General features: G+C 54.2%; 7 protein-coding genes across 7 annotated transcripts; 3 read left to right on the forward strand and 4 right to left on the reverse strand.

Moving 5' to 3' along the window:
• Positions 1-966: 966 nt before the first annotated feature.
• CPAR01_09701 (uncharacterized protein) lies at positions 967-1,146 on the reverse strand (the record flags this gene model as incomplete). The annotated part of the gene is made up of 1 exon (XM_060493965.1): positions 967-1,146. One exon carries the CDS (start codon positions 1,144-1,146, stop codon positions 967-969), a length of 180 nt encoding a protein of 59 aa, XP_060348095.1.
• Positions 1,147-4,102: 2,956 nt separating this feature from the next.
• Positions 4,103-12,312, forward strand: CPAR01_09702 (protein phosphatase 2C; the record flags this gene model as incomplete). Its single annotated transcript, XM_060493966.1, has 4 exons — positions 4,103-4,314; positions 5,642-6,404; positions 6,645-12,065; positions 12,121-12,312. The coding sequence occupies 4 exons, from the start codon at positions 4,103-4,105 to the stop codon at positions 12,310-12,312; spliced, it is 6,588 nt and encodes a 2,195-aa protein (XP_060348096.1).
• A 792-nt stretch (positions 12,313-13,104) lies between these two features.
• Positions 13,105-14,994, reverse strand: CPAR01_09703 (Alg9-like mannosyltransferase; the record flags this gene model as incomplete). The annotated part of the gene is made up of 3 exons (XM_060493967.1): positions 13,105-14,387; positions 14,465-14,914; positions 14,982-14,994. 3 exons carry the CDS (start codon positions 14,992-14,994, stop codon positions 13,105-13,107), a joined length of 1,746 nt encoding a protein of 581 aa, XP_060348097.1.
• A 679-nt stretch (positions 14,995-15,673) lies between these two features.
• CPAR01_09704 (uncharacterized protein) lies at positions 15,674-16,192 on the forward strand (the record flags this gene model as incomplete). The annotated part of the gene is made up of 4 exons (XM_060493968.1): positions 15,674-15,701; positions 15,784-15,843; positions 15,945-16,052; positions 16,137-16,192. The coding sequence occupies 4 exons, from the start codon at positions 15,674-15,676 to the stop codon at positions 16,190-16,192; spliced, it is 252 nt and encodes an 83-aa protein (XP_060348098.1).
• Positions 16,193-16,861: 669 nt separating this feature from the next.
• Positions 16,862-19,369, reverse strand: CPAR01_09705 (ubiquitin carboxyl-terminal hydrolase; the record flags this gene model as incomplete). The annotated part of the gene is made up of 4 exons (XM_060493969.1): positions 16,862-18,905; positions 18,959-18,972; positions 19,044-19,190; positions 19,331-19,369. 4 exons carry the CDS (start codon positions 19,367-19,369, stop codon positions 16,862-16,864), a joined length of 2,244 nt encoding a protein of 747 aa, XP_060348099.1.
• A 153-nt stretch (positions 19,370-19,522) lies between these two features.
• Positions 19,523-20,163, reverse strand: CPAR01_09706 (uncharacterized protein; the record flags this gene model as incomplete). Its single annotated transcript, XM_060493970.1, has 2 exons — positions 19,523-19,829; positions 20,111-20,163. The coding sequence occupies 2 exons, from the start codon at positions 20,161-20,163 to the stop codon at positions 19,523-19,525; spliced, it is 360 nt and encodes a 119-aa protein (XP_060348100.1).
• Positions 20,164-24,172: 4,009 nt separating this feature from the next.
• CPAR01_09707 (uncharacterized protein) lies at positions 24,173-25,250 on the forward strand (the record flags this gene model as incomplete). Its single annotated transcript, XM_060493971.1, has 2 exons — positions 24,173-24,890; positions 24,994-25,250. 2 exons carry the CDS (start codon positions 24,173-24,175, stop codon positions 25,248-25,250), a joined length of 975 nt encoding a protein of 324 aa, XP_060348101.1.
• Between the last annotated feature and the right edge of the window lie 398 nt (positions 25,251-25,648).

Below are 25,648 nucleotides of genomic sequence, written 5' to 3' on the forward strand. Positions count from 1 at the left end.
GAGCTCAACGACTCGGGAACGATTGTGGGTGGGAGGTGGTGGCTGCATGGGTGAGCGAGGTGCAGTAAGGCAAGGTAGGCAACCTAAACCAACCGCAGGGTAACGGAACTGCGTCCGTGGAATGACAAGAGTTGCCAGGGGCCGTGGTTGGAACCTTGAGGAATTTAGATTTGATATTGACAGAAAAAGCTAGCAATGAGGTCGTCACTCTGTCATCCAATTGGCAGATGAGCCATGTCCGTGAGTGAGGCTTCGATTGTGACAGTCATCTCGCAACTTGGACGGATCCCACAGCGACGGGCGCTTGGCCGGAGTTGGGAATGAATCGCGGAAGGACAGCCGTGGGGTAGGTATCAAGACATGGATCGGAACCAATGCCGTAGTCGGAGCATAAGGCAGATGCATAACACGGTGATGGGTGGTCTACTATAGGAATGGACATACGACATGGGTGACAAGTGAGGTACCTTGGTGTAGGTAGGTAGAATAGAAAAGAGGCAAAGATGCCCAACCAGAGCTGGGAACTCGTTCAGTCGAGCAATGGGACGCCACGATGTGACAACGAGCAAGCAATAATAGCAACTGAACGGTAACGCAGCAGCAGCCGCTTCAGCAGCCGCGCTGCAATGGAGTTCTGAAGCTGGACCTTGCGTGCCGCGCCGTGCCAAGATGAAGTGAGACTGAGATCGGGGTATGAACAAGCAGAGAGAAGACATTAACTGACTAAGGTGAAAGAAAGCCAGTGTTTCGTTCTCTGTGCTTCGTATCCCGTATCACTTCGGATACATGTGCTCGGAGGTTCATGAGCCCATGAAGTAAGTCCATGTTGAGATGAGAGAAGGAGGTCTGGTCTAAGGTCTGACCTACCCGTAGGGACCGTAGTGCAGTATAGTGTAGTGCAGTGACTGGTCTCTGGTCTCTAGTCTGAGGAAGAAGAATATCGGAAATGACATTGGGCAGCGAGTGTCAGAGTCGTATTACTCTTTGAGAATGTGTAGTCTGTTCCCCTGCCAGCCCGTACCTGGGACGGTGACACTGACCTCTGTTCAGCTCTGGCGTTGCAAGTCGCGAGTCCGTTCCTTGCGAGGTGGACGAGGGCGAGTGGACGGTTGATGTTGAGATGTGCTGTCGTTTCTCGTCTCTCATCTCTTGGTGTACGCAGTACGATGTTGGGTGGAATGCGAACGGACGATAGGACGATACTTGAGATGTCGCAGGTGATTAGCGGGAGGTGGCAAGTCCCGAGATAGCATCGCTTAGCACCTGCCCTGAGGTGGGCAGACCTGAGGAGGTGAGGTGCACTACGGATTAAGAGATACAAACAGACTAGCCCAGAAGGAGGAGGTACGGTGGTCCGTACCTACCTAAGTACCTACTTCATGATGTGGGAGGGGACCTTCCATCTTCCCCCAAACATGTCAGCCACTCACAGTTGGAAAAACCAATCATGGAATGGCCCGTCGCCCCACCTCTCCCATATCAGGTGCCATCCCTGCACTGCCCACTACCATCTACCCGACATCTTTTGCAGGTGGTCCGTGAGCACGTTCCTACCTGCTACCCCACCTTCTCAGTACCTCAGCGCCTCACCAACACTTCACCTCCAGTCAGGAGGAACGCTTCAAGGAACCTCAGACGCTAAAAATGAAGATATTGTCACTCACACTTACCGCGCTAAGTATCGGGGAACCAAACACTTTGATTCCCTCGGAACAAGGGCAACCAAAGCTCTGCCGGGCAGAATTTTTGAGACTCAGAAGAAGAAGAAAAAAATCACGTATGCCTTGGTGCATTGACAACATACCTCTGGTTGGTACAAGGTACCTATCTGAACGTGTGATGGGAGCATGTCGATATGGACTTGTTGGTTATCTTTGAAGCATCCAGCCTGTCGCTACCTTTAGTGTTCATCTTCACTCCGTAAAGAGACAGTGGGAAAGACATACGGAAGTACGAAGCTCCTGATGCTCTTTCACTTGGATAGGTAGGCTTCCCGGTCTGAGCGGCACTCCTGGTGGTCCATCTCTGAGACTTTGGCAAGTCTATTCGTAGGTATCCGTACTCAGGTACTTGGAAGCTAGCCCGGCCAACTACTTACCCACTTTCGCTCGCCCACTCAACCGCACCTCAGCGCGCTACGCTTCGGCAGAGCGACGGAAGCGAGTCCTGGAGCGGGTCTAATCCCCGGAAAAGCCCACATCCACCTGCTAGTGAAGTAAGGTACTCTGTTGTGTAAGGTAGGCATCGAGGCACCTCCCACATTACCTTGCACGAAGGACTCCGTACCGCGTCAAGATAGGCACACTAAATTGAGGTTTTGTGTCTATGCTGGCGGTGACAGGGTTTCCTGGGATTGAAACATGAAATGTTGGTGCTTCTTTCAAACACGGCCCTCATACCCCATGGTAAGAATACGGGATAGGGACACAAGTTGCATTCAAAGACCTGATTGAACGACGATGTTTCTTATGGACGTCACGGTTGTACCTGGTATTGTCACATTGTGGTTGTACGGACGGAAGGCATTGGGATTGAAATGGGACGGGAACAGACCATTGGTCACTCGGTGCCTCCCTCGCCTTACCCAAAGGTTAAGTAAGAAGCCACCCACCTTCCCTGACTTGGCACCTACCTTGGACATCGTGAAGTACCTTGGGACCTTTGGAACCTTCCACGTGTGTCAATACGCAGTATGTACATGGGAATATGCTTTATCCAGGGCATCTTGCAATTCGAGGCAGGCACGACTGATTATTCTGCAAAGTATCTCGGCGTAGTAAGCACTACTTTGGGTATACACGCCTTGCAATTCATGATTGCGAAAATGCAGAAACAAATGACTGCAACATGACTTGGGAAATTGTGAGAAAAGGTAGACATCCATACCGAACAGCGAAGCCTCTCATCGAGGGCATCCTCTTCCACCAGTCCATTGGAACCCAGCACCGCCAACACAGAGCGCGGGGGATAGGTACCTACTCTGCCGCCCGCATCACACGCTGCACGCCACCACATCTCCGTACACCAGCACTCTGCAGTCTGCACACCACGCAACTCACCTTAGTTTCCATTGGGTCGAGCTACCTGATCAGTACCTTCTCACCTCTCACTCACCTCACCTCAAGGCACCTTGCCTCACCCATTGCATGGAGCTCTCATTTGTCCGTCGTACAAAACTACCCAAGTACCTCATACTTTCATTGCCTGGACACCACTTGCATACACCAGTGACAGCAAGAGCAGCAGCAGCAGCAGCAGCAGTTACCTCTCACTTTTCGGCCCTACCTTACCACCTTACATTACCTCGCTATTCTCGCTGTCACGCAGCTTCATTCTTCTTCGCCTCTTTGCACCACAACTGACATCAGCAGATGCGACCGGACTGCAAAAACAGCCTCCTTTTGACGACAAAACATACCTCCTGTCCTGCCGCCGTTCCAATTCCTTTTTCCATTCCACCTGGCCGCCACCTAAACGTATTCATCTCTACATACCTTACTCGGAGCCTCTGTCTCTGTCGGCCCACCTCATTCTCAGAACGGCCTCGACCCCTCTCTTGGACTCTGGAGTTTGTCGCCCTCGAGCTGTTTTCGTGCCTGTCCTTCTACCTTGCCATCGTACGAATATCCTATCCGTACATACACTAGAACCGGATCGTCAACTTGGACGGCAGCCCTCCCCGCTTCTCGTCCCGCCGGATTGCTTACTTTCTCCATTGAAAACTGGAAGTGCGCAAAAGTCGCAAACGCATTCGCCGCCCGCGTTCTGTTCCACACACCTCATCTACGGAGTACACCACGGGCATTCGTAAAACCCACTCGCAAATATCGATTACGATTACTGCCCACTCCACCCTCGTCGTCGATTACCCGCGTGCCCGCTAGGCCCAACTTACGGATACCGCCCAGTGCCCACAACTCACGCTTTCGTCCATCACGCGTTTAACGTACGTATCCTATTCCGTGCCCGCCTACGGAGACGGAGTAGGTACTGCTCTACCAGCAATAGCGTGCCTTGCTGGGTGCCGGTCCCCTCTGTTTCTCTCAACCTTGTTTCTCGGGAATGACATGGCTCTGCGCCCTCTCGCGACGGCCTGGCGACAATGACGAGGAATGAGGCCGGCTCCCGCTTCAGCTCTCTCACGAGCACCAGTACCGACAGCACCCGATCATCGGCCACCGTGAGACCCTCCAGCAACCCCGTCCCAGCATCGCGCAAGTCGTCCATGCGCCTCAAGACGGAGGGCAATGGCGCTGGCGCTGGCACTGGCGCTGGCACTGGCATTGGCAATAGCAATGGATCCCTCGCAGACAAGTGAGTGTCATGTTCTTCCTAATGTTTGGCCCTGTGTGCCTGTCCCGGTCCGTTCCCCATAACCCCTAGTCGATCAATCAATCATCAAGCACTCACGCACACACACAAAACACAATTCCTATCCCACTTCCTTTACCTTGTGGACAGCACCGTACCCCCAAAGGAGACGACTCATGGAGGAAAACAGAGTGAGAGTGGGAGTGAGAAACGATGGTGAGAGTGAGAGTGAGACCACTCAGCTCTCAAATCCGACGCCGGGGTTCACTTCACACCTTGATTCCATACACTCACACTCATTGCGCCTCCCACCCAGGTATTGCGTGGGCGAGCCGCAAGCCGCAAGTGGGTTGTTTGAGTCGTGAAGTGGTCCCGGCGCTCATTCTCTTTCCTGGTCCCCTCCTCACTGTCTGTCTCTGTCTCTGTCTCTGCTGCCCATGGCCGCTGTTCCCTGCCACTCGTTGGTTCAGGTTGTCGTCCCGCAGCTTTTTTCCCTGCGTGTCGCGGCGGCGTCCCGAAACCCAGTCCCAGCCCCAGTCGAGACACAGCTGGTGTACGAATAGTGTCTATGGAACGGAATAGGTCCAAGGACTCTCTGAAGTTCTCAACTATTCGCACCGGTACTATTCGTAGCTGAGGACTGAGGACTAAGGACTGGGGACTGAGGTGTCGCCAGCTTGTGGTCGTGCTTGTGCTTGTCTTGATCCTTTTTTTCTGCCCTGCTACCTAGATGCTGCTACTGGGCTGATTCCAGTCTGCTACTTTGCCCGTATTGCCTTGGTGTGCGCATTGCATTGCAACATTTCTCTTGTCTTGTCTTGCCCCCTTCCCCTCCACTCGTCTCTTGCACACTACGGATACCTTACTTCTTACGGGTCCAATACCCATCTTGTTGTACCTTGGCTGGCGCTGTTCCCAACTTTCCCCTCCAAAGTTCCAGCAACAAGCCAGCAGTAGCCCGGCGACCCTGAACCAACAAGCCTCATCCGCACTCTCATCGTACCTCGTACGTTCCCTGCCTCTGCCCTGCCCTGCAGCCTGCCTTACCTCACCCCTCCCCGTCCGTCCCCCCGTCCCCCATCGCCTCCTCCTCCTCCGCCCCGGCCCCAGGCAAGCTTTGTCGTCGTCGCTTCAATGGTGGAGCTATCTGCTGTTTTCGATCCCCTCCAGTCCAGCCCAGTTGTAGCTTCTCAAGCCAAGCACCCAAGACATACTCATTCTCCCACCAGAACTAACAACTTACTCCTCCATTTTTCCTCCGTGTTCCTCTTCTTTGGTTGACGAATGCACCCATAACTGACTGGTCATTGCGTTCCGCCCCCCCGTCTAGGTCTTTCATCAGTGATTTGAGCCCAGCCGACCCGCCCACCTCTTCCACTTTTGCCTCTGCGCCGCGCGGAGCTTTGTCACCAGGAACAACAAAGTCCAATGCCTCGTCCTATCGCGATCATCGTCTGAGCGACTTCGCCAACTACCGGAGAGACCTGGCCGTCCTAGAGACTTCTGGCGGCCGTCTGCCCTCCATCCAACATAACCCTCCCACCGCCACTCCCTCGTCAAATTCCCAGATAGCTCCCTGGATGTCGCCATCCAACGGCGGTGCCACCGCATCCACGCCTCAGAGCCAGCTCAACACTACTTTTTACAACGATTCGAGCGATAACCTCTCCGTCGCCTCACAGCTCTCGCCTGGCTTCCGTGCTCCTACAAATCGCCTTGCGCCTCAATCCTCTGGCAGCCAAGATTCGCCAGATGTAGCATACTTCGGAGACGAACGAAGGCCTTCTCTGGCTAGCATAACGACCTTGAGCAGTCAGGGCTCCAAGACGAGCATCCGAAGAGGTGGATTGCAAAAACTACAGGGTTTCTTTGGGGAGGAGTTTCCTGGACGAGACGGTTCCGAGAGCAGCTTGCATTCGAGTTCTGGCAGGGACCGCTCGCGTTCCTACAGCCACAGCCGCCCTACGAGAGATCGCAACTACTCTAACGCGACAGACCATGCGCGGGACAGAGAAGCTTCGCCTTCCTCGTCAAGACCAAGAACCCCAGTACCGGCTCCTGAAGTCGTGCCATTCCTCTACCAAGAGGCTGATGTGAGTACCTAGACGCTATTTCCTACATTGTTGTTGATCCCACTCTCCACGATTGATTTCGTTGCGAACATCCCTCCTCTTTTCAATCCCCATCCGCATTCCGCACATCCGCACCCTTGGCGCCGCTATCTCGCATACGGGAATTGCGCCGCATCAACCCATCGCCTTATCTTATCTCTTATTACCCCTTCTTCCACCCGCCTCTCTGTGTCGAGTCAAGACTGCTAAATGTGCTTCAAGGATATTGCCAGGTTCGGCGAAGCCCCAGTCAGAGACATTTTGAGCGGCCCCGACCGCGAACGTTACATGAACAACGAAAATCCCAACAACCCGCAAAATCCACCAAAGACCTCCTCATCCAGCCGCTCCGGCCATTCAATCGTGCATCTCCCTGGCCACCACCATCGACACAACAGGAGCATTGATGATGGCAGGGCCCTGCGACCGACTGTAAGCAGGGAAGATTCGCAGGCCAGCTTGCAAGTTCAACAGAATCTGAGAGAGCGCGGCGGCTCAGCAGCGACAGTCATGTACGGCTCCAATCGATCCCGCGCTCAAAGCCCGACCCCGAGCGGCGGCTACTTCAGTTCGAGACATGGCACCGTCGATGGCTCCACGTCACCCAGCGGCCAGCAGCAACAACAGCAACAGCCGCAGCATCATTCCAAGAGGAACTTATTGCATCGTCTACGGCGGAACAAGGACAAAGATGACGGAACGTCTAGATTACGCGACCTGCCCGGTTCGACTCGGTCACTGGCCACCAAACCATCTCGTCCCGAATTCGCTAGACCCGAGCTGTCGCCCTCAACTTTCCCGCTCGCCTTCTCGGGCACCGAGCCTGGTCCAGATCAGGACCCTCGACTAGCAGCGTACAACCAACGAAACCAGACGTTCAACAACAGATTCCCGTTTTCCAAGAGCAAAGGCCGGCAACAACGGACTATGGAGCCGGATGAGCAGATTGGACCGACGGATAGGCAGCCTGGAGCGAACAATAACCTCGGATCGCTTGGAGGAATTCACTTGGACACCAACCTCAGTGATATGGACGGCATCCTTACGAAGCCCCAACCCTTGACTCCCATGGACAGCGGTGTCTTCTCCAGCATTGGCGATTCCGAAAAAGTCGAACAACCACCCCCAGTGCCCGCGAAGACCGATGCTGTCCTTGGACCCAATGGTTCTTGGAACGCGCCGGACAGCTGGGCTGTGCGTCGTAATACAGAGGACACCACGTACCAGGCGCCAGACATTGACGACATTGGCAGTCCGCCTCGGCCCGACGAGAAGATGACACCTTACTGCATTCGAATCTTCAGATCCGACGGGACATTTGCGACTTTGTCAATGGCTCTCGATGCGAGCGTTACCGATGTCATATCACAGCTTATCAAGAAGACTTACGCTACGGACGGGCTAGAGAATTACCACATCATTCTTAAGAAGCATGACTTGGTCCGGGTGCTCGCGGCCCCCGAGCGCCCACTCTTGATGCAGAAGCGACTACTGCAACAAATCGGTTACGAGGAGCGGGACCGAATCGAAGACGTTGGTCGGGAGGACAATAGCTATCTGTGCCGATTCATGTTCCTCTCCTCTAGAGAGAGCGATTTCCACTCCGTCACAAATGATCTCGGACTTGGACGGATACAAAAGTTCAATCATGTCGACCTTGCTGGCCGCAATCTCATCACCATCCCGATTTCGCTCTACTCAAAAGCCTCTGAGATCATATCGCTCAACCTCTCACGTAACCTCTCATTGGATCTCCCTCGCGACTTCATCCAGTCATGTCAAAACCTGAGAGATATCAAGTTCAACAACAACGAAGCACGAAGATTACCTCCCAGTTTGGGCAAGGCGGCAAAGCTGACGTACCTCGATGTGTCGAACAATCGACTGGAACAGCTGGACCACGCTGAGCTGAACGGTCTGCAGGGCATACTCAAGCTCAACATAGCCAATAACCGCCTCAAGGCACTCCCGCCGTATTTTGGCGCTTACAGGGCTTTGCGGAACCTCAACATCTCGTCCAACTTTTTGGACAAGTTCCCACTGTTCCTTTGCCAGGTGGAGACTCTCGTCGAGCTGGACTTGAGCTTCAACTCGATAAGCAGTCTACCTAACGAGATTGGAAGACTGAGAAACTTGGAAAAGTTTGTCATGACCAACAACAGGCTGTCAAATGCACTACCCGACACTTTCAGCGAGCTGCAGGGCCTTCGGGAGTTGGACATCAAGTACAACGCCATTACGAGCATCGATATCATTTCATTGCTTCCCAAGCTGGAGATTCTCTCTGCAGACCACAACAGTATTTCGCAGTTCATCGGCAGCTTCGACAGGATACGGAGTTTGAAATTGAACTCTAACCCAATCACCAAGTTCGAGATCAACGAGCCAGTTCTCACGTTGAAGATGCTGAATCTGTCTCATTGCCAGCTTGCGAGTATCGACGAGACGTTTAACATGATGTTGAACCTTGAGCGTCTTGTGCTGGACAAGAACTACTTCGTTTCCCTGCCGCCCCTCATCGGCAATCTCAGCAAGCTGGAACACTTCAGCATTGCCAACAACAACGTCGCAGAACTTCCACCTTCAATAGGATGTCTCACAGAGCTGAGAGTGTTGGACGTGCGCAGGAACAACATCAGGAAATTGCCAATGGAGCTGTGGTGGGCCAACAAGCTCGAGACTCTCAATGCATCTTCCAATATTTTGGAGAACTTCCCCAAGCCGGGCTCCAGACAACCCCGGCCATCAGGCGAAGAAGCACAGACGCCAGCTGCCGTGAACAAGACCAACCCGATGGAGCGCATTGCCCAATCTCCCTTGGAAGAATCACCGGATCCGTCCAGGAGACCGAGCCAGAACTCATCATCAACGTTGCTGAGCGTTGGACCGTCGCCTGTACCAGGCGGTGGTGATAGGAAGAGTTCTGTCGTGTCAGTCTATGGTAAGGGTGGCCGCAAGACGTCAGTGGTGTCTAGGTCCACATCGGCCGGCACCGTGCCACCGCTCCCACCATCTGCGACCGCAAGAAAAGACTCTAGCCTGTCGTCGAGACTCTACACGACTTTTGCCGGGTCTCTGCGCAACCTGTACTTGGCTGAGAACAAGCTTGACGACGAAGTCTTTGACCAGATCACGATGCTCAACGAGCTACGCGTCCTCAACCTGTCGTGGAACTACATTAACGACATGCCACAAAGATCGATCAAGAGTTGGCCCCAGATGGTGGAACTTTATCTTTCTGGTAACGAGTTGACGACATTACCGGCTGATGATCTCGAAGATGCCAGTCTGCTGCAGGTGCTGCATATCAATGGGAACAAGTTCACCAACCTACCGGCCGACATATCCAGGGCTAAGAAGCTTGCGGTCTTGGACTGTGGTAGCAACTCCCTGAAATACAACATCTCAAACGTTCCTTACGATTGGAACTGGAACCTCAACCCCAACCTCAGATACCTGAATCTTTCAGGCAACAAGCGTTTGGAGATCAAACAGACCACTGTTGGTCCGACGGTGACAAACCGAGAATCGCTCGCCGACTTTAACAGGCTTTCGAATCTGAGGGTCTTGGGTCTCATGGATGTCACCCTCACACAGCCCACGATTCCCGATCAGAGTGAGGATCGCCGCGTGCGGACGTCTGGTTCTCTTGCCGGCCATCTTCCCTATGGTATGGCCGACACGCTGGGCAAAAATGAGCACTTGTCCACCATCGATCTCGTGGTGCCTCGATACAACTCCACAGAGACTGAGACTTTACTTGGCTTGTTTGACGGACAGGCTCTCTCCAGTGGAGGCTCCAAGATTGCAAAGTATCTGCATGAGAACTTTGGCCACATCTTTGGCATGGAGTTGAAGGGCCTCAAGACGCATCTCAATGAGACACCATCGGATGCCCTGAGGCGGGCTTTCTTGTCTCTCAACAAGGATCTCGTCACCATCGCCATCCAGCACACCGAAGAGCGCTCGCAAAAGACGCATAGAGGCTCTGCAACGCCAGTCGTGTTGAGCAAGGAGGACCTTAACTCTGGTGGTGTTGCCACTGTGGTCTATCTTCAAAACACTGAGCTTTATGTCGCCAATGTGGGCGATGCGCAGGCCATGCTGATTCAGACCGATGGCTCTCACAAGATCCTCACGCAAAAGCACGACCCAGCAGAACCAAGCGAGCGCCAACGGATTCGTGAGGCTGGTGGCTGGGTCTCGCGCAACGGCAGATTGAACGACCTGCTCGAGGTTTCCAGGGCCTTCGGATACGTAGACCTGATGCCAGCGGTGCAAGCCGCTCCCTATGTCAGCAACTTCACGATCCGCGAGCAGGACGACATAATCCTGATTGCCACCAGAGAGTTCTGGGAGTACCTGGATCCCGCTCTGGTGGTTGACTTTGCAAGGCAGGAGCGCGGTGACTTAATGAGAGCATCGCAGAAGCTTCGCGATTTAGCCATTGCCTATGGCGCCACCAACAAGATCATGGTCATGATGATGAGCGTTGCCGACCTTAAGAGGCGGGTTGAACGGTCAAGGCTTCATCGTGGTCAGAGTATGTCTCTGTACCCCTCAGGCGTACCGGAAGATCTTCAGCAGCCCATGCGCAGAGGCAAGAGGAACAAGGCCGACGTTCTCGACTCAAGTCTACAACGTCTTGAGGCTGAGATTCCAGCCCCGACAGGCAACGTCTCCATAGCCTTCACTGATATCAAGAACTCGACTACTCTATGGGAGATGTACCCCGCTGCCATGAGATCTGCAATCAAGCTGCATAACGAGGTTATGCGTCGGCAGCTGCGAAGAATTGGTGGATACGAAGTGAAGACTGAAGGAGATGCTTTCATGGTCTCTTTCCCGACAGCCACATCGGCGCTTCTCTGGTGTTTTGCTGTTCAGATGTCGTTGCTGGATGTCAATTGGCCTTCCGAAGTAATCAACTCCGTTTCCTGCCAGGCACTTTACGACAAGGATAATGCCCTGATCTTCAAGGGTCTTTCTGTACGTATGGGCATTCACTTTGGTGAAGCGGTTAGTGAGATGGACCCTGTCACGAGACGTATGGATTACTTTGGTCCAATGGTCAACAAAGCTTCTCGTATCTCGTCCGTTGCTGACGGTGGACAAATCACCGTTTCCTCTGATTTCATTTCAGAGATTCAGCGCTGTCTGGAGAACTATCAGGACACAGACAGAAACGGATCGACTGGATCCGAAGATACCTTTGACGACGACCAGATGGGTTCGGCAATTCGGAAAGACCTGCGCTCTCTCAGCTCCCAGGGCTTTGAGGTCAAGGAAATGGGTGAGAAGAAGCTCAAAGGCCTTGAGAACCCAGAAGTCGTATACTCCTTGTACCCACATGCACTTGCAGGCCGTATCGAGCATCATCAACAACACGAACAACGGACCGAGGTCGACAAACCCGCCATTCTCCAGGCAGGCAGCGAGTTGGCTTTCGACACGGAATCAATCTGGGCTTTGTGGCGTGTCAGCTTGCGGCTGGAGATGCTGTGCAGCTCTCTAGAAAATGTCTCTGGCCAGGGCTTACAGCCACCCGAAACAGAGTTGTTGGAGAGAATGAAACACCGAGGAGGTGAGGTCACGGAACGATTCCTGCTCAACTTCATGGAGCATCAAGTGAGCAGAATAGAGGTACGTCCTGATGCAGTACTTGATTTGTGAAGGGTCTTGGCTAATCGATTGACAGACGTGCGTGACGAGTTTGTCGCTTCGTCACATTGCCTTCGGCAGCGCTCCACTGCAACAACTCGAGGACATGCGAGGTCCCATGAGTGACATCCTTGACCAGGTTGCCAAGCAGATGGCCGAGCTAGCACGGTACAAGGCGTTGTACGGCGAGTTGAACGACACTGAAGACGACGGGAGCGAAACGGAATGAGAGAAGCGTAGCGAGCGTTCATTTCATGATTCCCTTACTGCGACCTCATATAGTATACCTACGACGCGAGACAGCATCCCGTCTACCACTAAGGCAACAACAATAACATCGAGAACAACAACAACAATACCTGAATACCCGTTTCTTTCAGGGGGGGAGAACAAGGCGCCTCTTATATACATATTCCATTACTGTATCATGCGATTACGACACCCAGACAATTTTAGCGAGTCGCAGTTTTGACCCAAACTGCTTTCCGATTGTCATTACTTCAGCAAGTTGGGTTACCCAGGGCTTGGGCTAGTGAGCTGCTCCGACCGGCTGGTCGTGGAAGGTGTGTTGGATGGAGGTAAAGGCGGTGGATAGGATAGGGCAGGGGGCGGTTTGGGACCGGGCCGGACTGAGTGCTGGCATGGATTGAAAACAGTAAAAGTGCGTAGTGATTTTGGGACTGCGGAAGGGTTGGTCGGTGACACAGTGGCATTGGCATTGGCATTGGCAGTAGTCGCGGTAGTTGTTGGTGTTGGAAAGAGAGGAAACGAGGCCTTGCTTGCACTGGTTGGCCTTTTGTGGTAGGATAGTGTCTGCTCTTGTCTTAGTGCCACAAAGCCGGAGCACACCGCTCGGCGTATGAAACGATTGAAATACCTCGTGTTGTCTCCCATCAACTCGAAGCTTATGCCCTTCCTTTCCTTCGTACAAGTGATTTTCGTCCAAGTGATCTGGGACAATCTGACACTGATGCGTTCTTTTTGTATTCTTACACACTATCCATCTAGAAAGACAACCCATCTATGAAGACACGATACGGGCACCGGCGCCACCGACATCCTTGGCCCGCTTCATGATGCGTATCCGCGGCTCCATCCGTGGCCCAACCCACCAGCCGCCCGTCACGCCCTGTACGAAATCCCGTACGCGTTTGACAACGAGTCCTCTGCCGAGGATCTTGCTTTCCCCCGTCTCTTCGTCCCCTTCTCCGGACGAGGTAGCGGAACCCGGCTTGAGAACCTCGATGCCGGCGTACCCTTGCACGACGCCCACCGTCTCCCACTGCCCTCCCTTTACGGAGGCCGTGTCCTCGGCGAGGACGTAGTCGAAGCGAGACCAGAAGCCCGGGTCGGAGAGGATGGACTTGTCTTCTGTTTTATCAAATGCGAGGATCGGATCCGTGCCTGATGGTGATGATGATGATGAGGAGTCTTGTTGTTGGAGAGAGGTCTCGAGGGCGCGGGAGTGCGGGTTCTTTGGCAGGCCGACGCGGTTCTGGGTGAAGAGGGTGACGCCCGTCATGCAGCTCAGCACGTCGGTGTGGACGGTCGTGACGGAGCTGGCGGCGGGGGACGCGGCGACGAGGGCGTGCAGCTGGCGGAGGGCGTCGCCGCCGGGATAGTTTAGGGAGGAGAGGAGGAGCATGCCCGTCGAGGCGGCGAGGGCGGCGAGGACGCTGGTGGCGAGGAGGAGGGAGGCGAGCGCGTAGAGGGCGGATTTGGCGCGCCGGGTGAAGATGAAGTGTGCGCCCTGGGCGGCGGCGGCGGTCAGGGGCGGGACGGCGTAGAAGATGAAGCGGGCTTCCTTGTGCGGCTGGAGGGAGTAGATGGCCACGAAGAGCAGGGGCGGGACGGCGAGGCCCGCGGCGGAGCGGGAGGCGCCGGGCTGCGCGAGGGCGAGCGGGATCAGGAGGGTGAAGGTCAGGGGGTTGACGAGCAGGCGCGGGAGGGCGGAGGAGAAGTAGTAGTGCCAGGGGGAGACGCCCCAGTTTGACGAGGAGCCGAGGACGGCGTTGTAGTAGAAGCCCCAGAGCTCTGGCCAGAGGGGCTTTTGCCAAAAGTACGAGTCCAGGGGCACGGAGACGGCGAGGGCGACGGCGAAGGCGATGAGGAAGGGGCGGACGAGTTGGGGGATCGTGAGCTGGCGGGTGAGGAGGAGGTGGAGGCCCGTCGTGGCGAGGAGGAGGGCGACTTCGGAGCGGAAGATTGCGGCGGCGAAGACGAGCAGGGAGAGGGCTACGCGGAGGCGCGGGAGGCGGGATTGCGGGGATTGGTTTGGGAGGAGGTTTGCGGATGCGAGGGTTGCTGTGAAGGGTTTCATTAGAATGTTGGATTTTGTGAGGAGGCAAAGAAAAAGGGGGTTAGAAGACATGAGAACTCACTTAAAGCAAAGGCAAACATGTTGGGTAACGTCCTCGACGCATAAAAGATGACGTGGAACTGGCCGACGAGCAACAGAACCCACCACCGCATGACGCCCTCGCCCATGCCCTTTCTCAGGCTCCTCGCAAACACGACGAGGGCGGCGGCGTTGGCGAGGCCCAGCAAGCCGCGGACGACGAGCTGGGCGTGGGCGAAGCCGACGAGGTTGACGAGGGGCCCGCCGAGGCCGGCGAGCAGCACGGGGCCGACAAAAGTGCGGGGCACGGCGCCGGGGAACTCAAAGTGGTCGTAGGTGGCCCTCAGACGGGCGGCGACGCCGTGGGTTGGCGTGCCGTAGACGAGGACGTCGTGGGTGGCTTGGATGTTGAAGGATTCCTCTACTTTTGTGTCCGGGGCCAGGAGGAGGTGGAGGGTGATGAGGGCTGGGATGAGACCCAGAAGGGCGGTATCTGAGTGACTGATTAGTATCTTTTATGAGTTGTGATGAGAAATTGGGGGTGTTCATGTTTGGGTTACCTAGGAGCTTCATTGTGATGGTGCCGGCAAGGAGGCGCAGAAGCTGTGAGATGTGGTTGTTAAGCAGGTGAAGGAGCGTGTTGTCGGGTGTGACTATCTCATTGTTGGAAGATACACAGAGAACAGGAAAGCCCCGGTGAAGAAGCGAAAAAACAAAAGATGGGGTTGAACAACGAGAAGATGAGGTTTTTGAAACAATTTGCCCTGTGCTTTTCCCTTGCCTCATATGACCCTCGATTTTCTGCTTCTCACGATTTCCGCTCTTTTTCACTTGAAGCAGGTGTAAGCTGGCGTCTCGTGCAGATCCAAATGCCATTGAAAGGGTGAAGCTCTGAGCGTCCGTGCACAGCCCAGCGCCAGCACCACTCAATGCAAGCTGTCTACTAGGAACTTAGGGGTCAGCCATGCCGCGGCAGAGTGACAGGCCACCTAAGTTACGGGGCACCTATTGCAGGGATTCTCCTTCGGAACGGATCAAATACGCCTCCCCACCTCTGACGGCGCATCCCATCCCTCCTAAGGTAAGCTCTGGACAGCGCAGCGCAACACCATCACCACCTGGCTTCAATTCGAACGACGAAGAGCTAAAAACCCACCTTCCTACAAGCTCTACCCGCGGAAAGGACACAACAATACCAAACCCGCATTTTGCGCGTCCAGGGCTTCCCCAAGCCGACATCAAAACCGTCAAGATGTATATCCTGGGAAACTTCCTCTACAGTACGTCCGCCCTAAACCATTTGCCCCCCCCCCCCTCGAAGCTTTCCCGCCTATACTGACATTCCTCCTCTTCTCCTCCCAGTCGCCGTCCTCCTCATCAACGCCATCGCAGTCCTCTCCGAAGACCGCTTCCTCGCGCGCAGTACGTCCCCGCCTAATCCTACCCAGCAACATTGCCGCCCTGCGCCCTTACCCCTCCGGGAGAAAGAGACATTACAATAGCTAACCGCGACTTCCTTCCAGTCAACCTCTCCCCCTCCTCCTACGACCCGACCTTTGGCTCGAGCAACGACGCAAGCGTAAAGGCAAAGATTATCAACTTGATCGCCAGCGTACGGACACTGATGAGAAGTACGTGTCTACATCCCCAACATCCGTCTCTCATTGTATGAGTACTTCCACACAGAAACGCCCTTTACTGACGCTCTGCCACAGTACCCTTGATCGGAATCAACACCATTATCATTCTGTACGAACTCATCCTCGGATAAGGTGTCGTTAGGGTACAGGAGATGAGATAGGAAGATACAAGAAAAACGAAGGGGGCTGCTGCTCTTTAATGCATCGTATATGGCTTGAACTTTTCCACTTCCACGGCATGGCATCATGGTAACGAATCGGCGTTGAAGGATGGAGAGCGGATGGGGTTTTGGCTGTCAATGTCACGTACGTATGTGTATCTTAACTGAAAATGTCCGGGTAACATTGCAAAGCCCGGCGAGTGTAATATCACAATCAGCAGAGGAGGATGCTTGCGTTGTTTCAAACCGAGTAGTAGAACTCGAGAGAGCCTTTCTGCCCTTACGTGCTTTGTACCGTCTTTTGTTGACCACACCTTGCGCTATCATACAGTCCGATGAAGTAGGTGCCAGGAGAAAGTAACTAACGCTCAAGATGCCTTCATCACAACGTATCCTCTTTTGCATCATTAAGTGAGAAAAGTATTATCCAAGCAAACCACTCCATGCCTGGGTATCTGCGCATGCCGCCACCTCCTCAATCCCCTAAACAACCATGCGGCCGATGGATAAGATGCGCACCAAACGCTGGGCGCGTGGGTTGTACATCGTACAGGATCCTGCTCTTCACCCCTTTTTTTGCTGTATGTACTGTCAAATACCAAAATCTTCAGATGAATCGTTAGAACCTCATGCGCCACCTCATGACAGAAGATTACCGCTCTTCTTCCGGCCGAGGTTGAAACTGAATCTCTCCCTCAGTTCTTTGGGCTTCTCAGGTTGAGTCGGCACCCCCTCTGGAGTAGCATGCCCATTCTCAGATGACTGATGTGATTCAGCCTTGTCCTTATCTTTGCTGAGGAATCCGAAACTCTTCCTGCTCATTGATTTGCTTGCCCGGCTGGATCGGTTGAGGAAACTGCCTGAGCTTGACGACTCCTTCTTCTTGTCTCCTTCAGCCGATTGCATGCTGGCCTTGATTGCTCTGCGCATATCTTCTGCTTCTCGTGCATGAGCCGTTCTGGCCCTAGCCATACTCTCTCGGTGTTCCTTGTCTTTGAGCTTTTCCTGCTCTTTCTCAGCTTGTTTTCTGGCCTTGTCCGCTGCCTCCTGCTCCTTCTTCTCCCGCTTCTTGTCTTCTTTGGACTTGTCTGCCTTGGCGCCCGTGTTTGATCTGGCGAGGCTTGATGGAATAGGGGGGACAGCAGGAGTGGCCGGTGTATCTATCACAGGGGTATGAAGCTTCTCGGATGGCGGAACATCCACCTTGCCTGGGGCTGTTTGTGCATGTGCCAGGCTGGGCAACGGCTCTCGTTCCTCAATGGGACTGACTGGCTGCGTAAACTGTTTCGAAAGTGGTGTCGTACCGTTTGGTTGGCCATGTTCATGAGCAACATTAGCGGCCTCGCTGGCAATTTTGACCTCTTCCAGACCCTCGGCCTCCATCTCAGCTTGTACCTTCTCAAAGGTGGTTTCTTGGTAGAAGAGGACATATGCGCATGCCATGCCAGGCTTATCCCCAAAGAAGTTCCGCACGAAATGTTTGTCAACCGGTTCCACCATCTCGTCATCGAACAGGACCCAACCCCGATCTTTCGTCTTGATCACTGATACGTAGTGGCCGTGATAGGCGTTTCCGCCAATATGAACAACAACAGCGTATAGTTCATAGAGTCGATCGGGATCTTCAGCGTCGTCGGTGGTGTTGAACATGCGTAGATGGTACGGGTAGACGACCCGGTGGAAGAGCTTCTGCAGTCGACTGTAATCCTCGGTATACTTGAATCGTTTCAGGTGCAACGCGAGAACCTTTGGTAAACGCTTAATCTTCATCCGCTTCTCAGCCTCTTGCAGCCCACCACAATGGTCGCAGTGGAATTTGTTGCGCTCACACAACATCTCCTCGGCGGAAAATTTACGCAGGCAAGACGTGACTGATGAATGCTCCTCCAGGTCGATGGACAAGTCCAGGAACGTCTCATCTCTTTGCGAAGCTGTTTCGCAGGTCAAACATTTGGTTTCCGAGGTCAATACACCCTCAAAGATATCATGAACCCAGCCGGTTCCTGGGGATCCCACGCCATTCACTGGTCGGTTTATCAAACTAGTCGCGCCAAGAGCGTTCTCCACTGACTGAATAAGTCCGTCTTTGTTCTCGGCCTGTCGCTCTTGAATTCGTTTGGCATTCGCTTCCACGTTGGAGATGACATCGTTCAATACGAGACCGTAGAACTCGTGAGCATCCTGGTGCATTGAGTTCCGAAACATCTCGTTGTCTCGTTTGAAAATTTCCAGGAATCGCTGTGGACTCAACACGCCTGTCCTAGTATTGCTCTCGATAAGGGCCTGAAAGATGTCCTTGAGACCGGTGAAGGTGCATTCTTCCATGCCGTAAGCGGAGGGATTCTCTTGTGCCAGCTCGAGGATGGGGCCCTTGATCATGGCATGTTTCTTCTTGTACTCTGGCGAATCAGGTTTATCCTCAGGTCGTATGCCCGGCGCTCCTGGAGGTGGCATTCCCGCTGTGATGGCCTGCCTGCGCTTCATTGATTCCGATGCACTCAGGCCTTTCTGTTTCGCTCCGGGCGTATTCGGGGGCTCTTTCGCGACTGGCGGTCGGATCGTCACATTCACCTTTGGTCGAGTTCCGTTCGGGGTATCGGTAGGTGATAGTGTGGGGTACTTGACGACGTGGTCTCGGAAGGATTCTGAATAGAACAATGCTTGAACAATCGAGTTGCAATAACTACAGACACGTCAGCAAATGAGAGACGATGTGGTGATGATAGCATCGCTTACCAAGTATTACCAAACTACCAGTTCAGTCAGCATTCGTTGTCTCGGGAAGGCAGTCGCTAGGCCGGGTGTGGCTTCGAAAACTTACATTCTCCAGACCGAAGAACTTGTCAGTCCCGTCTTCCCTCAATGGACCAGCATTTTGCAGCATCTTTTCCAGAGGAGTGAGCTCCGGTGCTGGCTCCTCCTTGACCTTTTTGCTCGGGACATCTTTACTTGTTGGACTCGAGGTGGTCTGTGAAGGACGAGGTCTGTCAGCCTGAAGAACGCGCGAGCAGCAGCAACAGCAAAAGCACAGCAGAGAAGAAAGAGAATTTCAGAGCACGCAATGAGCAGAGCGTAGTCAAAGAAATGACGAGAGTAGAGGAAACGCACATTGCCCGCGCTCTTCAGTTTGTTGAAGAAACCAGCCATGTTGGCGACTTGGGGTCGTGGATTTGGCTTGAAGGGTGATGTCTGGGCGAGACAAGCTCACGGCGGCCGCGCAAATATGGCGAAATGTACCATGCGATGGACAATTGACGTCGTGATGAAGAATACGCAGTGGAAAAGGTGCGGAGAGAGGTATTATCGTGTATCCGAGGAGATTCGAGAGATGCGCGCGATTGTGGTGCAGAGGAGTAGGGGTCGTTTCCCTCGGTGATTCGGCCGAAGATACGGGTGGTCTGTGGAAGCAGGGTGGGAAGAGAGAGGGACGAGAGGTGTCAGGGAAGATTGGATGCGGGCAACGGTGGTGGAAGCAGCATTTGCCAGGACGCAGACTCTCAAACCAGCCGTGTTGGCAGCAGAAAGAGGAGGAGTAGGATGATGATGATGAGGGACAATGTGGGAAGTGGATGAAGAAGAGGAAGGGAGGATTGGTAAGAGGCGTAGTCTGCGGTACCTAGCAGCTGGGTGGGTGAGAACAAGGTAAAAGACGGAGGAGCCCTGGGCGGGATTTGGACGTTAGACTTGGGGTCCTGGGGTTGATAGGCGTAAGTAACAAGGAGGATGGAGGCGAGGTTGTGGGTTGGAGAGCCTGGATTGGGCACGTAGTGGCAGGACGCGACAGCGACAGACAGACGGGCAGACGATGGGTGACAGGGCTTGCTGCACCTCTCACTCTCAGCCAGTAGGGCAGGCAACAGGCCAGAGCCGTACCTTATGGATACTTACCTAGTGTACTGCATTCGCAGGAGACCTGAGTGACGGGAGTCTGCGAACTTCATTGCGAGCTAAGGTACGGAGGAGACCATGGACACACGGCGCCGGGAGCGACTACTGCAAGTGGTGGTACGCAAGTACATACGGAAAAGAAGGTGACTTTTGTTAATGGCTGACTGCGAGTGGTGGGGAGGACACCGAGGACGAGGGGGCCCCACCTGGACAACCCACAACCTGACGGTGTCAGTGGAGGGAAGGTGGAGGTCGGTGGAAGGAATCGAAGGGTTGCAGTGCACAGAAAGGGGGCTAGTTCGTTCTCGAGTGCAGGGCTAGACAGGCCAGACATGGGGTTTCCGACCAGGGGTGGGCATGGAGAGGCTGGAGCAAGTTTGGCGTCTTTTTGCTTCCCAGACGGAGGAGTAAGTATTTTCTTCTTCTTCTTTTGGTTTTTCCTCTTGCTGGTGGTCAGTGGTGAGGTAGGTACGGGGTACTTTGTCACTTTTGGATAAGCGATTGGGGGAGAAGCGGAGGAATGAGGAGAAAAGTGACGAGGACGGATAAAAGGATGCCTCCAGAAGAAGACTTGTAAGTCCTTTTCTGACCTTACGGATGCACTACCTTACCTGGTAGGTAGGTAGGTACGAATACCTTACCATAACTACGTACCCACATACGTACCTTGGGTACTGATGGCGGGCAGCAATTGGAAGAGGTTGGAGACCCGTGATGCGACCAAGGCACGAAGACGAAGGTACGAAGGCTTCAAGGCAGAAAGAGAAGAAGAGAGGAAGGCAAGAAAAAGGCAGGACCACACCTCAGTCGCACATTACTCAAGATACGTACTGTTAGCCCTTGGTGGACTGCGAGTGGATCGCATATTCCTTAGGTAGGTGGACTTACGGATTGGCAGGTTGACACACGGTAAGGTAGACCCGACAAAACTGAGCCCACGGACGACGGACGGAGATAACGGCCGATATGACGCTATCTCTCTTCTTCTTCTTCCCCTCTCTAAAGTGCACTGCTCTCACACCTGCCGGGCTCGGTTTCTGACCGTCGTCAAGCCCAGGTGAGAGACAGCGCGCAACCAACGTTGTCAATGAATCAAGGCTGAAGGTTAGGTGCGAAGAGGCGAGGATGAAGGGCTGGGTGTTCCTGGCGACGCTTCCAAACAACGAGGCGAATAGCAGGTGGGAGGGGGAAACTGCCTGCCACTGCGACTCCAATGTGACTGGCGACACTAACACTTTACCCGATTGCGACCGACGGCTGTCTCTAGGTTGTCGTCTCCTGCCCGTCCTGTCGGCTTCAGCATTCTAGGTACCTTAGGTACTTCCCTTGCGAATACGTACCGGCGATACCTATCCGTACGTACCTCCTCTTTTCAGTCTTCATCAACATCTGCATTCCATCACCTTCGTGAAACTGACTGCACTTTGTGTGTCAGACGACATGTTTCCTGGTCCAACTTGTCCCCAGCTGACTTCCACATCCGTCTTGTCTCTCTGGCAACTCGATAATGACCCCGGAATGCTCCCCCTGAACTGAGACATGCGACGTACTGTTCGCCAGCCGCGTCTCTTCCCCTAGCATGACCCGACCTGGACATGGTGGGATAGAGCAATGTTCTGCAGGACGCCAGCACGCATCATCTAACTACGGATTGGCCAGGCTTCCTCTCTCCCCCCGAGTAACTTTGGCATGGCATATACTTCGTACGCAAGACGATTACACCGCAGCCAAGCCAGCCTGGGCAAAAGACAAGCTCAGCCTCTTTCACACAACAGCATGCAGAACAACCCTTCCATAGCATGTTCCACCATAGGGCGAGGCATTCTTTGCTGCAAGAGCCTTTTTGCCCAGGCGGGAGCCATCCGCAAGCCTGAGCCTCCTCTCACTGCGGACTACCTATCTATCACGAGGTATAACGACTGTTATTGGTCTTCCTGCTCACGTACTGTATAGATGGATACGACCTCTTCTTCGAACCCTTCATTGACAGCTCACGGCTAGCTAGTACTCTCACGAGAGGCTGTTTCTGATAGCGTTGAAAGTACCTTTCAAGTGGTCCTTTCCATCCTTGCCCAGTTTCCACCAACTCGTCCGTGACGCCCAACCGCCTTGCTGACCAACACCAAGGCACGGAGCACTCAACAGCCTGCCATGTGAGCACCCTCGCTCTCCGCACTTTGACCCACTGGCGACCAGACACCAGGACGGCCAGGGGCTATGTACGGCAAGGTCCCTGTCGATTCGATCACGGTTCGCCCAGCACCCAGCATCCTGCTTGTCGGGTTCTCTCTGGCGTACCTATCCGTACTCTCCACTGTACAGAATACACCCAGCGCCCATCCGCCATTCAGCTTCCGGCGGAGTAGGTAGACAATGGGCAGGAAATGGGAATCAATACGACCGCCCGTGTATCGAGACGGTTCAAAACGATCCCTGTACCTCCACGCACCCTTATGATGGAAATACGATACCTACATACATGAGCCCGGAATACTTCTCCGCTTACCTCACCCACCACTGTTCAACTCGCTGTGGGAACAACGCCACCAGCGGACTGATTATCTGAACTGTGAGACAAAAGGCCGCATCCTCACCCGACCCGGAAGAACCACCAGAGGAACCCCGTCGCCCTCATCGTTACCTGTCCGCCACGCCTGCTACGCCCCGACACGACGGTCCGCTGGAACGCTACCCTTGGCTGGCCGTTGGGTCCTCTTTCCTGGTCTCGTCCGTTCTGCCTGTCCAGCTTTGTCTATTCGTAGCGCTCGCTATCGGCCTGACCCTCACCCTCACCTACGCAGTACACAGTAGACATCCTGCTTCCTTCATCTGTCTCGCCCGGCTGCTGTCCTAGGTTTCAAGATTGTTGATGGCACCCTCACGTACAACGCGCCCTTGATTGGGTCCCGATATTGACGTCCTCCAGCCTGGAGGCCTGCTGCTACATAACAGCTCCCGTTTTCGATCCAACGACCGCCGCTGGCGAGGATCTGCGCTCAACATGCCGTTTTGCTTAGACTTTGCACGTCAAGTTGTCAATAGATCACGACCCCTAATTCTGAACAACAGACGACCGCCCGTCACCATCGCCGACACGGCCTCAGCAACTCATTCGCTTTCTTGTATCCGAGCCCCTTCGGCGGCCTGCGGCACAGCAGCACCCGAGGTATACACGCTACGTGGGGGCCGGAAGTCGCTCGGCCTAGCTGCCAATAATGTCCAAACCAGACAGCTCCGAACACAGGCGCTTCGGGTACGAACATGGCTTGTCAGGCCCGACTATCCCTTCCCGGCATGTCTCCGAAGTCGTGTGGTCACGAAGAGTATCTGGAACCCTGCTGAACTATCCGTCCAAACACCCAAACATCCAGTCTCAAGGGTAACCGGGCAGCGCATTGTTAATTCAGTCATTGTTAGTCAGTCTCTTGCTTTCTACCCATCAAACCTAGCCGCCCTAGACCAACCGAAGTTTTGTTGCCCCTCAAACGCCGGTTGCTCAATCGGGGATGAGGGCGCTCTCCAAGGCCTTTTATTTGGTGGGAAAAAGCACCCGACGGCTTACACATCTGCCCATAGTCTACAAACTACAACGCCTTAGCTGCCGACTTCAAGTCTGAATTTGTCCCCGCACCCCGGAAAAAGAGGCGTTCTTCCTGAGTCGTTGGTGTTGCAGACTGCCGTCTTCTCGACGATCGATGAGACGGACATCGTCCAGGACAGGCTTTCTGCAACCTCCTCTTGACACAGCCAGCAACCTTGGCCTGATGAACTGCCAGAGTCCCTGTAGCGTTTCTTTTTTTTTTTTCCGGCTCCTCGTTCCATGCTTCGAGGCCTTGCCGCAACAGCATGCGACTCGCACAGGAGCGGCTCGGTAGGTAACCCAGACATGACCCCTCTCTCTCTTACACAGGTTGCGAGTTGCGAATTACACTCCAACGCAACGTAACCCGCCTTACCTGAAGATGGCAGATTCACAACAACGGGCGAGAACGAGCGCCAATGAACAGCTGGTTGACCCGTCATGCCAGGCCAGGGCCACAAACGACTACCTCAAAAACCCCTATGTACACATGCCTCTCCGCCGTGTTGGATCCCTTGGTGCGGTGCAGCCACCCCGAAAGACATTGTTGCATCGCGGTTGGTGTGAGAGGATCGACGGCTCGACGCTACTGGTCCGATTCCGTGTCTAGCTGGACGGGGGACGACGCCGTTGTCACCTTCATCCACGCTGCTGGACCCGAGCTCATTCGTCAACTCACCTCCCGTGCTTATTCGGTCCATCTTAAGACATGCCTCTCGTCTTTCCCCTCCGACACACGCCGAGTCTTTTCACAAACACAGCAGTGGAGCAAAGCTCTGTCGATCTGCTGCTGTTCGCTCCCCCTTGCTCCAGTATGTCCCTCCCACCAGGCATGGGGAACGCTATTGTACCTGGCCAGCATCTATGCGGGGGATATCCGCTCGACACCAACAGAATGCCCCATTAACGTTGCCAATCAGCATTACACCCACTCGCTTCTTCACTGCACCTTCGTCGCATCCATGTCCGATCGAAACCACTCCATCACGACCCATCCTGAACGCTCACTCCCAAACCCTCACCTCCTCAACAACTCCGCAGTCATAACAGGTATCATCCATGAGCGGACCCCAAGAGCCCCTCGTTACTTTTCGACGAAAAGCCCCCGAACGGAAAGCAACTTCGGGAGACATTGCATTGTTTATGGAAGGCTAGTGCGGCCGAGGGGAAAGGCATACGTTCAACGTCAGCGCCACTTAGCTATTGTGTCTTGAGCTATCTTCGTTGTGCCTCGCTCGTGGCGTACCTTGGCTTACCTGGCTTAATCCATCGGACATCTTTGGCCAACAGGCACTACCATTAGGTAGGGTGTCGCAGCCAACCGATTCGCAGATGCCACGTCTAGAACCACCCGCGCTCCATCATCCACGATGTGCAGCACACTGGCGTTTTCTGGTAGGTCAGCGTCCTCCACACGGTCCCGTACCGGCCCGATTCCCACGAACTTCTGGAAGACATGGACGTCATGCTCTGCATCCCTCGGTGCCATTTCCCCCACTGCCGCCCAAGCACTGTGAAATGACGAATTATTGCTCTTTACTCTTCGACTCAACGCTCTAAATTTTGCTTAGCAAGACTCGGGCAGTCTCGACTCTTCAGAGGCCGCGCACAGAGGGTCAGGCTTCAGAAGTCTTATCCATCTAACTGCAGAGAGACCTTTACCGGTGCCGGCGCACGACTGCCGGAGCGTCCCCCGCGCCTAAGTTCGGACGGCTAAGTCGCTCTGCAGGTGGAGTGGTATCCCGCCCCGGCGTCGCCGGCGTCCGGGCCTGGCCTTTTTCTCGTTACTACGTTTTGCTGTTGGAACTAATGTTTTCTAGTGCCCTGTATGACTATTCTGACAAGTCGGTCAGCATTATCACCTGGTGCACTGAGTTGACTGGTTTGACTGTGCTATTTCACATCGTGTGGGTTTGGCACCTTTTGACACGATGCTATCCTTCATATGACACGTTGAG

This window comes from Colletotrichum paranaense (genome assembly GCF_030867605.1).
Source record: "Colletotrichum paranaense strain IMI 384185 chromosome Unknown Scaffold_7.1, whole genome shotgun sequence".
Lineage (NCBI taxonomy): Eukaryota > Fungi > Ascomycota > Sordariomycetes > Glomerellales > Glomerellaceae > Colletotrichum > Colletotrichum paranaense.